At 35.0% G+C, this 15362-nt stretch overlaps 1 protein-coding gene across 1 annotated transcript in view; it reads right to left on the bottom strand.

Annotated features, from left to right (window-relative positions):
• FBN2 (fibrillin 2) overlaps positions 1–15362 on the bottom strand; it is a 241980-nt gene that overhangs the window by 102768 nt on the left and 123850 nt on the right. The window contains exons 9-11 of the mRNA XM_016159020.2: positions 4808–4960; positions 3083–3316; positions 2000–2137 (exon numbers count right to left, since the gene is read on the bottom strand). Coding sequence (XP_016014506.1) covers positions 2000–2137; positions 3083–3316; positions 4808–4960 — 525 coding nt within the window. The remainder of the gene's footprint in view (positions 1–1999; positions 2138–3082; positions 3317–4807; positions 4961–15362) is intronic.

The raw sequence follows: 15362 nt of genomic DNA, 5'->3' as shown, positions 1-15362 counted from the left end.
GTTAAAAAGATAACTCTGCCTGGATTTTAACTGCAGGGAATGGTGATGAGATCAAACTAGAATGTAACTGCTTATACTAATATTTGTGTAAAACACAGAAGTCTGAGATTAATATTGACACATTAACTGTGCATACACACAGTCCCAACACTACATTAGACAGAGTTTATAAAAAGGGTGGCAACAGCCCCTCTTACCTGGGTTCTAAGAAAAGTAAGGATCTTAAGACATTCATGTGATTAGCTCATCTCCCGTGCATCTAGAGCAGTGCTAACTATTCATTTCCCTTGGGAGAACTGAAAAAACAGTCACTGAAATCACTTTCTGTAGGGTGTAATTCTCCTGAGGAACCCTGGTTGAGAAGCCTGGGTTGGCAGCATGGCTACAGAAAGAGCTGCTGATCCTTAAAGACAGTTAATCCTTATACCAATGGTTCACGCCCACCCCCCATTACCCACCAGAGCAGAGGTATTCTACTCTCTAGAATAAAGTGCACCCCAGTGCTAACATGAAATAAATGGTGGTTTCTGGCTCATTTAAAGAAAATATTTAACTTCTGGCCTACTTTTACTTGTTGGTTAGTGAATCATGCAATGACTCATGAATGACAAAAATTAATAGCAAAGCAAAAATAATCAGACTTCAGTTTGATAGAGTGTAATTTTGTATGTATGTGCGAGAGGGAATATTTTATATAGTGCATGTTTATAATCATGTTTTCTGGTAGTCAAATCATTTTCAAGTCATATAATTAGATTAAAATATCAGTATTTCATGGTGTTCCAAAAATAACTACCTAGTCTATCACTTAAACAAGCATCAAGTAGTATCAGCTAAGCTAAGGCTGCTGTGTATGGTTATATACTGTACAACCCAAGGGTGAACCAGTTACCTGTGAATAGCATGTTTTATAGTTGTGCAGTGCAAAACCTGTGCAACTGTACAAAGGGATCCTGAGCTAAGCCTTATTTAATCATTATGATCTTGCAGCTCCGTACATAGTTTAGAAGGATTGTTTTTCCAGAAACATCATACTTGGCTCACATTTCCTTCATAATCACAGTGCATTTAGACCTTTCCATTTTAACTTGGCAAAATTATAATACTAACTCTCTGTTCTTGGCCTCTCATCTATATTTTATAGCAGAAGATCTGAACCCAAATCTGGTAGTTAGGGTTATACTAATTATAAAACATATACATTATTGTTTGCTAATATGATGAATAAATGAAAGTAACCACGAAATAGTTCAATTCCCATGGTCCTAAAATTATTCTTAATAGATCCTCAAAACTCACATTATGAAATCCAATAGATTTCTTCCTTAATGTGTCTGATTTTTATTTTTTTGCCACATTTAACATTTGACACTACTTTTCTCTGGAAAGTGTACCCTTGGATAGCTTCAGTGGCATAATACTTTATGGATTATTTTTCTGTTTCTCCAACACAATTACTAAGTTTTCTTTATGGATTTCCTAGTTTCACAAGGTTCCAGCTACAGTACTGCTGTTATCGTCTCATGCTTCCTGTCTGGCCTGGGTGACAATATTCACCCTCATGATTCTAACAGCCACCTGTATGTTATTGATCTGTAACTCTAGCTCTGAACACTCCTCTTAGCTTTAGACCTCTGTAATGAAATGTTCTGGACACTTAAAATTCAACATGTCCAAAAGAAACTCATCAACTACTCTCTCCCAATCTGTACCTTCCTCGGCATGTCAATCACACTACCACTACCCGGTGTTGTTCGGCTAAGAAGGAAAGAAAAGGAGAGGCAGAGACAGAAATCACAATGCTAGGATCTGAAAGGGTGGGGCTCCTGAAGCAGTTTAGCCCAGCAGAAGGCTAAGGGAGCATGGGGAAGATACAGGAGAGAAAGCCTGGAGATTAACTTTACTTGAAAAGACCTTTTAAAAAATCATATTCAGGCCAATTTGTTCCTGTAGTCTAAAGGCAATCAAAAAACTAAAGACTAAAGCATCATGAGCTTACCTATGCAATCCCCATTTGAATCTTGTTTATAGCCCATGTTGCATTCACACCGGTAGCTAGAAACAGTAGGTATGCAGCGTCCGTTTAAACAGAGATTAGCGTGGTGCTTACAGATATCTATTGTCTGGTTCAGAATAGCTATAGAAAATCAAAACATAAAATAATAGTTCATCATTACAACATGGATTACTTTCCTTAGAGTCAATTTTTTAAGAGATATTTAACAGTACATTAATTAGATATATATATCAAAAGGTTGCATTGTTCTATATTTTATTTAAACTTTAATGTTAAGGATATAAAATATATTCTTGAGACACATGATGGTTACTTGCATTTCTTAAGTTATGTATCTGGAGACTGTCCATAATGTCTTTTTAAGTTTTCTGGAATGTTCTACTGTATATTTGAATGCTTTCCATTTCAATTTTTGTAACCATGTAGAATATTCAGATATAGTAAATAGGCGACATGCCAAAAAGAATAAACATAACGCTGTAGGACATCATTAAATATTATTAGCAAGAGCAGTTCTTTTAAAAAGAATAAACTTAAATGTCAAGTACTCCAATGCCAATTCTGACCTGAAGCTTGCAGTTCTCCATTTCTTAAGTTATTCAACAAAAAAGGGTGAAGAAAAGAAAGATATTTCATTATAATATTTGGATAGGCACAGAGCAAGATTTATTCAGTTTATCTCAGCTGAGAAATGATTTTGGAAATAATTCAAGAGGTGAATGAACAGGGCAGCTGCAAACGGCCAAATGAAATACACTGGAACCAAAAATGTGCTCTTGAATGGTGTCATCTGAATTGGAGTATTACTGTGTTCTCATCTCTATTTTCAAAGTAAGCCTGGGTCACTCATTCTTTTCTCCAATTTGAAAACTTTATGGAACAGAAAAATAATATTTTCCTAAGAATTTTTTATTACTGTATTATATTTTAGACCCTGAAATAGGCTTACACACACACACACACACACACACACACACACACACACACCCCTTTTGGAAAAAAAAGTAAATATAATATCATTTAAGGCATAAAACTAAAGAGTTTACACAAAAAATGAACACTCACTTAGTCCAGTAATGATGGGCCCCTGTCCCCCGGCCCCTACACCTGCTCCCCCAACGCCAGGAGAAAAGCCATTGCCTCCAGGGATGGGGATGAAGCCTGCCCCTCCTGGGCCATAGCCATTGCCATTGCCACTTGGGGCAAAGCCATTCCCCCCAGTGCCTCCAGGTCTGGAACCAGCATTCCCTGGAATCCCTCCTATTGGAAGTCCATCCATGCAAAGTCTGCGGTATTCCTCTACAAGAAAAGAAAGCTCAGTTAAACATTAATGGACACCTTTCTACAAAACAAGAGCTATCTATGTTCTGCACTGATCATTTTAGCTTATCTATACTACATGATATAAGCAGGGTATTATCTTGATAAATGTTTTCAATGCTAGCAGTAGCAGGAAAAGGCATAGATGTTTCAGAAAATAAATTGAAACCTATATGTTATATTTTAACTGAATTGCATAACCAAAGAATCACCTATATGAGCATTTTGATTTTATGTCCCTTAGTGCAACTCATAAAATTCCAGATATAACTATTACTGCATGAAGCTTACTTGAAAGAATAAAAATTAAAGCTTAAGTAATTCATTCTGTATATTTGATTTTACTTGAAATTTCATCAACATTGCACCTACACATTTTCCTGCTACTTGTCTTCTCTTTAAGGGATTAATATGGCTTCAGAATAATATATTTTCTAATGTGGATTTTAACAGAAGATGGTATTTAATAAGCTTTTAAATCTGCTCTTCATTTGTCCAAGTATAGAAGTTGAGAGCAAAGCAGCAAGAATTTAGTGCTTGCCTTATTTCCTTAACTGTTGTCAGAATTAGAAAAGTTTCAGAAGAAATAAAAATCATTTAACTCAAGTAACTGTTTCAGTATTATCCTTAATATTATATATTACTATGGAACTATGAGTTTCCAAAATTATATACTATGCACTAACTCTGCTCTAAAATTTTTTCTACTTGATTTTGAAATTTTATAACTTAGAGATTTTGAAAGATCATGCCCTCTTTTCTCTCCATAACAGTACATATAGATACATGTCTTTATAAATGTATTTCAAAAGCTTAATAATTTTCATATTATAATTTAATATGAAGACATGTAATAAAATATATTGATATGCCCCATGTGATAAACATTCACTGTATTTAACTATTCATATTATATTAACAAGAGGAACTACTTCCCATTCATCCTAAAGTAATTTCCTGATATAGCCTCAGTTATATAGTAGTTAATATAGCAAAGTGAATGAGAGGCATCCTCCTACCTTTTTATTCATAGTTTTCAGATCATTAGAAAAGAAGAAATATCTTAAAGGATTGGGACACTACAAGATAAATGTGCTCCTGAAATAAAATATAAATGAAGGTAGAACTGTGTTATTCAAAGATATTCAGTCTCTGGAATGAAAGATCAGGAGGTTGTAAAACTGAATTGTAATACTGACTTCAAAATAATTTTAAAAGATACTTGCACAAACACAGGTCATAATCAGCTTTCAGGAATATTTCTGGTATTAATAAATTGTGTATGATCAAAATTGATCCCAAACAGACATGCCATCCTATCCCTGACAAAAACACCTAAGTCATATTGAATACAATGAAAGGAATACAAATAAGATCTGGCTTGAAGGAGAAGAGCAAAGCACATTAGTACACTAGTATTAGTTTTCCTAATACTGTCTCTCCTGAAGAAACTAGCAGCAGGCTTCTTACCAGAGCCTCTGACGGGACAGGCTTCAGGAATGGTTCCAAGGCCCCAGCAGCGGCCAGGCTCACAGCAGCACTGCATTTTTGTCATTCTGCCAGGGAGCTCTTGTGCACAACGACCATTCACCAGGCCTGAGAAACACGTGCCTGTTCTTTGATCTGAACATGTGAAAATAAAATAGAAGACATGGCAGAATTATCTCAGGTTCTTACATCAATCATTTCATGTATCTGAAGAGGTTAAATGAAGTGAATTACTTTGTTTAATTTTTATTACATCTATTTACTCTCTTAATTTCTATTACATTTACTTATTCCTCTACTTATTTACTGGGCAGATATTCACTATTCCATGCCACATCCCAGGGTTATAAAAATGAAAGGCATTAAGCAGATGCGAGCCATACTGTAGTGAAAAGCCAAGCCCAGACAAATCTGGAACTTGAAGGAAAGAAACGACCCAAAACCACCTTTGATTATCCGATCCCCAGCTGATGTGTAGATGTGTACTGCTGTTTGCCACTGAGATTTTTGTGGGTGGTTGTTACATAGCAGTACCTGACTGATACAAGTCTATTTTGGAAAGTTTGATCAGAAGCAGCTCTTAGAGAAAGTGACATCTGAGGAGAGACCTGAATAATGTGAGATCATGAACCTGTAGTTATCTGAAGAGCAGTTCAAAGACAAGGAAGGGGATGTGCTTGATATGTGTGAAAAATAAGGACCCAGTGTGACTAGAAAAGATCATGCAAAAGGGAAAGTAGAGTGGACGACTATGAGTTCAAAGAGGTATCAAAAGCAAGGTCACATATAACCTTCTAGACCATTAGGGAAGGACTTCTGGATTTTATTTGGAGTTCTTTAACAGTCATCAGATAGTTTCAATTAGAGGAAAGACAATAGTTTACTTTTTTTCTTTTTAATCTCTCTGGTCACTGACTGTGGTGGGCACAGGACCAGTGAAGATGATATTAAAGACCTTCAGGCGAGAGATGATGGTATTCTGGATGAGGGTGGCGGCAGTGAAGATGATGACAGTGGTCAGGTGACAGACATATTTTGAAAGTACAGCCAATTGGAACTTGTTTGGGTATAGGGTATGAGAGAAAAGAAAATTTCACAAGTTTTGATTTACACAACTAAATGGGGATAACAAGGGAAGAAGTAGAATTAGAGGACATAATACAAGGCTCTTCTTTAAAATGTGTTACTTTTGAATATTGAATTTTGAGCCTGGAACCCAGAGGAATGGTCAGGCTGAAGATATATACCTGTGAGTTATGAGTGTATATATATGATGTGTAAGCTATGGGGCTGAACGAGACATTTTCAAGAAATAGGGGCAATGAATTATGTCAAATGGTAATGAACAGTAGTAAAGTAAGGTAAGGATTCAGAATCACTACTGGGTTTGGCAGGACTGTGATGGTAAGAAGTTTGTGCCTTATCCTGCAGGACTGGGAGTAGAGAAATAATATGACCCCAGGGGGCTATAATAAAGATCACTCTGGCAGCACAATAGAGAATGGATCAAAATGGCAGATAAAGGCTAGAAGATATCACCAGAAAAGTACATAAAATGCAAAATTGCATAGGGGTAAAATATTAATTCACTTATAAACTCTGTGGGTTTATAAAGGAAGCTGCCTTTATTGTAGGCCATGAAAAAAACTTAATCTATTCACCATACACTATTCAATTTTTATCAAGATGCATTCAAAGATATTCTGTCTACGACCACAAGAAGAAAGATGTACCACAACGATCAGGAATTGTATATCAATAATGAAGATGCAACTATTAATTACAAATAATTCCATTAACAGGTAAAGCCCCAATTTTTTGTACTAGATATAGAGTTTAAAATAAATTTATTTCCTCAAATGGTCCATATATCTCAGACTGCTTCTAAGCTATTACTAGATACATGAATTGGCTTTAAGATACTCCACATAAGAATCAGAACACCTCCTTCCATGTCCCAGAATGTCCAAACAGATGGTCTTCAACTTATGATGGTTCAACTTAACAAATTTTTGACTTTATGAAGGTGTGAAAGTGATACTTATTCAGTAGAAACTATACTCTGAATTTTTCAGTTCAACCTTTTCCCAGGCTATAGACATGTGGTATGATACTCTCTTATGATGTTAGGCAGCAGCAGTGAGCTGCAGCTCCCAGTAAGACACACAGTCACCAGGGCAAACGACTGACACTCTACAGTGTGCTGTGTTCCCAGCATTTTTTTGTTTTGTTTTTTTGATACTGAGTACTGAGCACACTTAAGGTAGGCTAGGCTAAACTATGATGTTCAGTTGGTTAGGTGTATTAAATATGTTTTTGACTTGACAGTATTTCCAACTTACGACAGATTTATCAGGATGTAACCTTATTGCAAGTTGAGGAGCATCTGTACTAAATTTGATGCATGCATGCATGCGAACTTAAAACCACTGAAGACATTTCATAAACTTCAGAAGTTGGACTTGGACAGGCTGTCGCTGGGAATAGTTTCACAGGCAGGTTTCTATTCCTAAGAATCAGCCAGGAAAATTATTTTTGAAATATTCATTCCAGGAACCTAAAGTATCATATTCTTAGATTTACTTGATTACTTAGATTTACTTGATTAAGATAAGAAAGTACTAAACTCTTAACAATAATCACAGTTATGGAAGTACTGTATTTATCTCTCTAAGGCTTTTGCAAAGAGCAGGTGGTACTGTAAGTTTTGAAGAAAACACAATGGCTTTGAATAAGGAGACCTAGGTTTACAACAAAATATTAACTGTTTAATTTTGCAACTATATTTAACTCTTCTTTGCCATGGAAATGGGTTGGTGGATAAATTAAATAAAACAACATATGTTGTTTATAGTAAAAAGGTGGATTAGCTAGCTACCCTGAATGTCTCTCCCAATAGAAATACCCAGGATAAGATATGAAAAACTATTTACAAAAATACATATCTCAGCTGGCATGAAAGAAAGGAAGATATAACAAAGTCTCAAAATGAAAACAGGAACTTTAGGAGGAAAATGCACAGCTAGGTTTGTAGTTTAGGGCTTCCGAAAAACTCTAGAGACTTTTAATTTCAACTCTGCTGGGTGAAGGAAAAAGTAAAGATCTTTCCTAAGAATATGTAACCACAAGTTCTTCCTCACATAGACAGCTTTGAAGTCTCAATTCATATTAGGTTTGTGGTCTGAAAAACTTCAAAGGAGGAATGTAATATAAAGATGTCCTCAGGTAGGGGATTTTTCAAGCAACTGGCAAAAGCTAATACTACTGAGGACCAGTCTTAAAGAATTCCCATAAAGTTCCAAGAAAAAGGAGTAGCTAACAGGAAAAATAAATTAGTAAATAAACAGCACATAAAAAAACAAGGCTTAATGAACAAACACTTGCTGAATGAATAGCAGATTTTAGATATTGCAATGATCACATCAATTCTAAGAATTATTAATTAATAATTCATTAAACTTTAATAACTAGATTATATGTAATATGTTTAAGGCAATTAAAACCTAAAAATGTGAGCAAGAAAAAAGAGTCTATAAACAACAAAAGAATTCAATGAAACTTCTCTAAATAAAGATGATTATAACTGAAATAAAATACTTACTGAATATATTAAGCAGTGTATTGCACATAGATGAAGAGAGAATTACTGAGCTAGAAGATATAGCTGAATAAATTTACTTCAGTGTAGTTCAGAGAGACACAGATGGAATATGTTAAGAAACATGGAGGTGAGCTTGAAAAAGTGATATACACCTAACAGCACTAGAAAGAGGAAATAAACAGACCGGGGGAGATGCAATATTCAACAGACACTAGCGGAGAATTTTCCGACAATGTTGCAACAACCTCCCATCTAGGAATTCTAATAAATCTGAAGTTGAAAAAAATTAAAAGAAATCTATAGTTTGTCACTATAGATTACTGTGAAACTACAGAACAACAAAGGGAAAGCAAAGATCTTAAATTAGTTAGGGAAAAAAAGACAGATTACCTGCTAACGGAATGATATTTGAACAATCATTTGAACAGCATTGGAACAATGATATTTGAACAGCAACCAATGGCTGCTATAACACAATGGACTAGTATCTTCTGTACACTGCAATAAAATAACTGTCCACCTAAAACTCTGTACCCCAAGAAATCATCTTTCCAGAGGGAAAATTAAGGGTTTTTTCAGGAAAACAAAAAGAGAGAATTTTCTCCCAAAATGTTCTTGCTAAAGGAAATTTTATAAGTGCTTTAGGCAAAAGAAAAATGATACCAAGTAGAAGGGTTAAAATGCATGAAGGAATGAAGAGGAAAAATATTGTTAAATATCTGGGTAAAATCTAAACAAGCACTAAAATATCAAACAGTAATAATAATGGTTAATTTGTTGTAAAGAGGGAGTGTCAATGGTTAGAATTTTTTAAATTCGGAAAGATCAAAGTTTAATTCTAATTTTCTTTCATTGCTTAGGTGTGGGTAAAAAAAATACACATTAATTTTAGACTTTAAGTTACATATGCATCTTAAAACAGCTAGGATAACCACTAAAATCACAGACCTAAGTATGTGACTTCTGGATAGAGGAAAAATAATGGAGTGTAGGGGAGGAAACTTAAATACATCCGAAATAAAGCAAGAAAGAGGATAAAAGTAATAAAAGAGCAAGATGAGTAGGAAGTACAAAGATAATAGAAATAAAAACAAATATATCAGTGACTTTAATTAACACAAATAAATTTAAGTCTCCATTTAAAAGACAAAGATTTTTATACTGTACAAAAACAATTTAGATGGACTGTTTAAAAGAGGCACATTTAAAACATAAGGAAGCAGAAAAAATGAGAAGAAAAATACACAACAAGCATACACTTAAACCTTCCACTTCCACTCAAAAAATGTGATGCAAAATAATGAGATAAAATAGACCAAGAGAGAATATTTAGAACGAGACAAAGAAAAAAATTTTTAGAAAGTCAATACTTTTGATAAAATGGTTCAATTCACCAGGAAAATATAATATTTGTAAGCATTCATCACCTTATAACATAGCATCAAAATATATAAAACAAAAACTTAAAGAACCACACAGAGAAACTGAGAAATCTACCATCATAATGGGATATTTATATAACTCTTTCAGGAACTGATAGATACCATAGACAAAATTCAGTAGATACAGAGAAAACGTGAACAGTACAGGAACAAGTTTAGTCTGATGCATATATTTATATATAGATATATACATAGCCCACATGGAAGACTTGCAAAACGGGAAACCCCTTATACTTCTAAGTAACTCATGGGGTCAAATACAACAGCATATTGGAAATAAGGAAATATGTATAAAAATGAATAGGTGCTCATCAGGACTCCATCGGGAATCTAAATATACCAGCCCCAAACTTTGGGAGTCTTCGATGATATTGTGAGGAGTTCATAAATCTATTCTTATACTGAATATTGCACTGCAAGTGAAAAACATCTGAAATATATAAGTACTACTATGGTTCCCATTTATGGGGATTCCACTGTGTCTAATAAAATCTAAACTCACTTAAAATTATTACTTCATACCCAGTAGCTTCTTCATTATGTATTTTCTCTCTGTATTAGCATCATGCATGGATCTGAAAACATTTTTCATGTTAAAGAGGGGTCTTCAAATTCGATAAATATAAAGAACTATCGTTCTACACAGTTTGGAAACCTCTTGTCAGTCCTATAACATGTATTGAAGAAAACCAGGTTGTCAGTGAGAGGGTGAAGGGAAAGAAAGAGAGAACCAGAAAATAAATCATAACTTTTTTCACAAATTTCACAGTCTCTTCTAATAACACTGGTGAGGCAAGCTTTTGACCTCAATCTTTTCAGTCAAAAACATACCAGGATGAGATAGAGTGTAGGGTGATATCTCATATTTAAGGTCTCCCCAAAAATATATTTCAAAAGCAAAACAAGTGGCTGGGAGTTAGGTTATCTGCTTTGCATATCTGAAACTGCATGCCCATTAGAAAGTATTGTGTTGACAATGTGTCATATGGAAGAGTACCTGAAATAAAAGAAGAACACCCTATAGAACTAAGAGTTGTTGAGGCATATCATCCTTTGAAACAGCGAACTATTAGAGGCAAAGGCGGATGAAGCATATTTATTATACCATTAAGACAAATCCTTCTAATGCTTGCTGTATGTTTAACTGTAGGACTGATATGTCATAGAAATGAAAACAAGTCTATTCCTCTAATAATCTCCTATCACCCTCACTACATTGCCAGAACAAGGTTTACAGGAAGTCTTACTTAAAGCCACACTGAGGAAGAAGCAATCCATCTCCTCTGATTAAAATATAAATCTATCTTGAAGCAAAATAACGGTACTATTATCGGACTTTGTTTCATGGCTTGACATTTAGTCTAAACTTGGTTTAAGAGAAGGAATGGTTAATTATAAACACTATGAAAACTTGGTTGTACCTTGAAATGAGTATGTCTCCTATTTGAATGGGTTTTGCTCATTAAAAAGGAAGGGTTCAGTCAGAAAACACCGCTGAGACAGAAAACTAGCTCAGGTCAGAATACCAGTGATAGTAGGTGTTTGGTAAATAGCAACCATTGTCTCAGGTTCCATTCCCTGATCCTCAAGCCCTGCATCCTCTTCTTTAATGGTCTGGTGCCAACCTGAGTTCCCCTTGATTAATTCTGCAGATTCTTGCTGTTCCTGAATATCTTCATGTTGCTTTGTGTTTGCATTATACAAGACTAACAAGAACTAGGAACAACGAAAAAAAGAGAGCCACCGTGGCTCAGGTTTACTTCCTCCTTTAAAACAGTGAAGTGTTTCTTCCTCACCATCTAACCTCTTTCTAGGACATTCTCCCTTAATTAAAACTACTACCCTTGTTCTTTTTACATGATTCTAAAGTTAAAACTAAAACACTATTCAGGATACTGTTTCATCTCTGCCTCTCCTTCTCACTTTAGTTAAATAGTTTTAGGAATTTTGGGTTATCCTTTGTTTTGTTGCAAATATGCACATGCATATGTAATTAACATCCATCATCACCTTGTATCAAGATCTTCCTCATTTCTTCAAAACAGTTTTTCCCCCATTGATTTGTGTCTCTTCCTGCTCTAAAGTCTTGATAGTCTCTCACTGTCCTAAGGATCAACCTGAAACTCCTTTGCATGGCAATTAGGAATCTTAGAAATAGAACCTTAATCTCGACCCATCTTTTTCATTTTATCTCCAACTACTTTCTTCCTCAGCTCTCTTTCCCAGACGTGCTCTTCTCATCCTTTTCTGAGCCCACTCAGATACCCTCAGCACCCTGTAATCTTGATCACGTCTTTCTTGTTCAGAGCACCCTTGTTCCTTTGGGCAACTCCCACCCATTTTTCATGGTCAACATTAGTGCTCATTTCCTTGAAATTTTTCACTACAATAATCAGGTCTTTCTTTTCGACTTACAGCATTTGTGGCCTAAAAATTATTTGGCAATTAATCACCCACAGCCTCAAATTTTCTCTTATAGTATTATTTTTTATACTATATTTTCAGGTTTTGTTTTCTAAGGAATACTCCAAGGCAATATTGTGCACTGGAACTTTTGTAAGGCTCAAGGAAATGCACTAGGATGTTGTGGCAAGGTCATATTTTACCATAGGATTTCTAAACGCTTGCTGCTTGCTCTCGTTTTCTGAACTTCACTTGCTGCTGCTAGCACTTTCAAATCCCCCTGCTTAGGGTCCGTGCTAGAGCTCTGAGGGTACAATAGCAGCAGGGCCATTATCTTGCATACAGAATTTGCTCACTGCTGCGTGTCAATTCATTATTTACTCATTACTAGCTGTCAGTCACTCTTCTTGCCTATATCACAATGTGAAAATTAGGTATTAATAATGCCATGGCTATTGCAAAGACACTGATTCCAATAAGGGCCATTAACCTGTGCTATGAAAATGCTTCTAAAAAGGATTATTAATTATGTTTCACTTCTTTTTACAACTGACATACATTAGTACTTTGTTAAAAAAGAAAGGTCTTTCCTGCATATTAAAAAAATTTGATGAAATACGCTAGATTAAATTATGAATTTGACTTTTATATTTAGCATCAAATGAAATGGGAAAACTATCCTTTTCTACAATTAAAATGCCCAGCTAAACTCTCCTGCCATATGAAATTATTTTCCTACACATAAAAGAAAAAGGCAATATTGATGCTTTATAATGTGATATACAGTCAGGATATTTTTGTTAACTAGAATAAAAAATTAAGGCAGCATTTAGCATATGCCACTTTTAGAATAGAACTACAGATAACACGCGGTTTCATATTCAAAAAAAGTTTTGAGTTCGTCGAACTCATTATTGGTAGCATATATGTGGTTATAAAATGAATAGCATGAAAATATCCATGACATATATAATTCAATCATAAATAAATTCGATCTAAAAAAATGTAGACTCAGATTTTTAAAAATTAAAGTCAAAGATTTCTTACACATTAAAATGTTAGACTTATTTTTTCTTGTATATGGAAAATATATACTTATTCCAAATGTAACATAACTATTCAAAAATTTTAAGAGCTGCTTACTTAATTTTTACATTGGTTTCATAATTTTAGAGAGTCTTCTCCCCTCCTTAGGCGTTTTCCTCTGTTCCTGGGTCAGGATGTTGATACTGAAATGAATGGGGACTCATCCTTAGCCCAGGACTCTTGCCTTTCTCTCAGGAGCACAAGAAGGCTCTCACGTTCTGAGCATCCAGGACAACCACTCAGTCCTATCACATCACGTCCAGCAGGATATCCAACAATGCAAAGCAGCTATTAACCAACATGAAATTCTTCCCTTTGATATCATCTCATTTGTTCATTTGTTAGTTGGCCTGTTCATTTCAGAAAAGATTTACTAAGCCCAAACTTGCATGTAAGGTACTACATATACATAAAACTGCATAAGGTAGGACCCAGTAGGACTTAGTCTGGCCAATGAATAGAGCCCAAGTACCTGTGGCAATATGATAAGCCCAGAAATAAGGGAAATGAAAAATATTATGGGAGGGGCTAATGAGTTTTGTCCAACTAGAAAATGTGGGTTAGGTAGAAATGGCTGTAAAGAAATATGGTATCTAATTTGAAACTTAAAGGATGAGTTGAATTTTAGCGAGCATAAAGGGGGGATATCAAGATGCTTCAGGCAGAGGGAGAACTGTGAGCAAAGGCCTGGCACTGTGCTCATGTATGGCAATGTGAGAACTTTCACTATCAGGTGGCAAATGGTTAGAGATGAGTCCTAAATACAGGCTGGGCCAGGTTCTAAAGGGCTTTTAATGTCCAAGAAAAGACTTAAGACTTTATGTAGAGAGGCAATACACAGAGTTTATCACAAGGTAGTGGAAACCAAATAGCTGACATTGAAGAAAAACCACCTCACTAAATCATTAGGAATATCGATCTTCACTGTCTGAATATGATGAAGACTATGCCTCCTTTTCAATGCAAAGAAAAAAAAAGAACACGAGTTTACTAAATTACTAAAGGAAGACTTAGCAATTTAAGAAATCAAATAGAAAAAAAGAAATAATTTAGAAAAATGAAATAAAACAGTAACATCTGTTATGGCAAATTCTACTTTCTAACTAGCTTGTCTCTCTTCTTATCCCTCTTCATCACCATGCTAATTCATTCTCAAAGGCTTTCAATTACTCCACATTGCCTAGCAAAGAAAACACATATACCTTATTTGGCATTTCCAGAATTTCACGGTAATAACCTTACTTATTTCTCCAGCCACATTTCTTCTAGCTATATTCTAGAATGTAAGTTTCTTGAAGCCAGGGTCTATGTCTATGGCATCCAGCCAATAATGTTCAGTGATGGCTCCCAAATTGACATTTCTCCTACAGAGCTGAATCTATGCCTGTTTCAAGCTGATAATTATTTGCCTGCGAGTGTGTATGTGCACATTATTTACCTATAAAGTTTAAGAAAATTAAGCCAACTGTAGTTCTGCTAATTTTCCATTCTCACAGTTGTTAAATTATGTTAAATGAATCAAACTTATGCAGTGTGCTAATTGGCAACACTGACTCTAAAAATAGTTAATTTGCTCAGTTTTACAGACTTCACATGTCACTAAAAATGTTTTACTTAGTATAAGGCAGAATCTCTGATTCGTTCATAAAGAACAAACAATTGTCATTCAAATTTCATCATTCCAACACTGGAAAGGTGGCTCCAAATGGACATCCTGCTTCTCAGTGCAGACTATCTGCATAATAGTAGAGAAGCCACTCATTCAGGAGACCTTAATATCTAGGCACAGGGTCTCTGCCACCTTCAAGTAGGTAAGAAGGCAATGTAATTTCATAGTAACACAGATGCAGGAGTCACAGAGACATGGAATCAAATCTCAGCTCCATTTATTGGCCCTGAAACAAATGCAAAAGTCACCTTCTCTCTCTAGACCTTAGTTCCTTCATCTCAGTAATTAAACCTATTGCACAGGGCTATTATAAGGATTACAAAACATAATATATGA

Source organism: Rousettus aegyptiacus, unplaced genomic scaffold (assembly GCF_014176215.1).
Source record: "Rousettus aegyptiacus isolate mRouAeg1 unplaced genomic scaffold, mRouAeg1.p scaffold_m13_p_8, whole genome shotgun sequence".
Classification (NCBI taxonomy): domain Eukaryota; kingdom Metazoa; phylum Chordata; class Mammalia; order Chiroptera; family Pteropodidae; genus Rousettus; species Rousettus aegyptiacus.
Note: the sequence above shows the minus strand (reverse complement) of the source record. Positions and strands in the feature narration are given on the sequence as shown.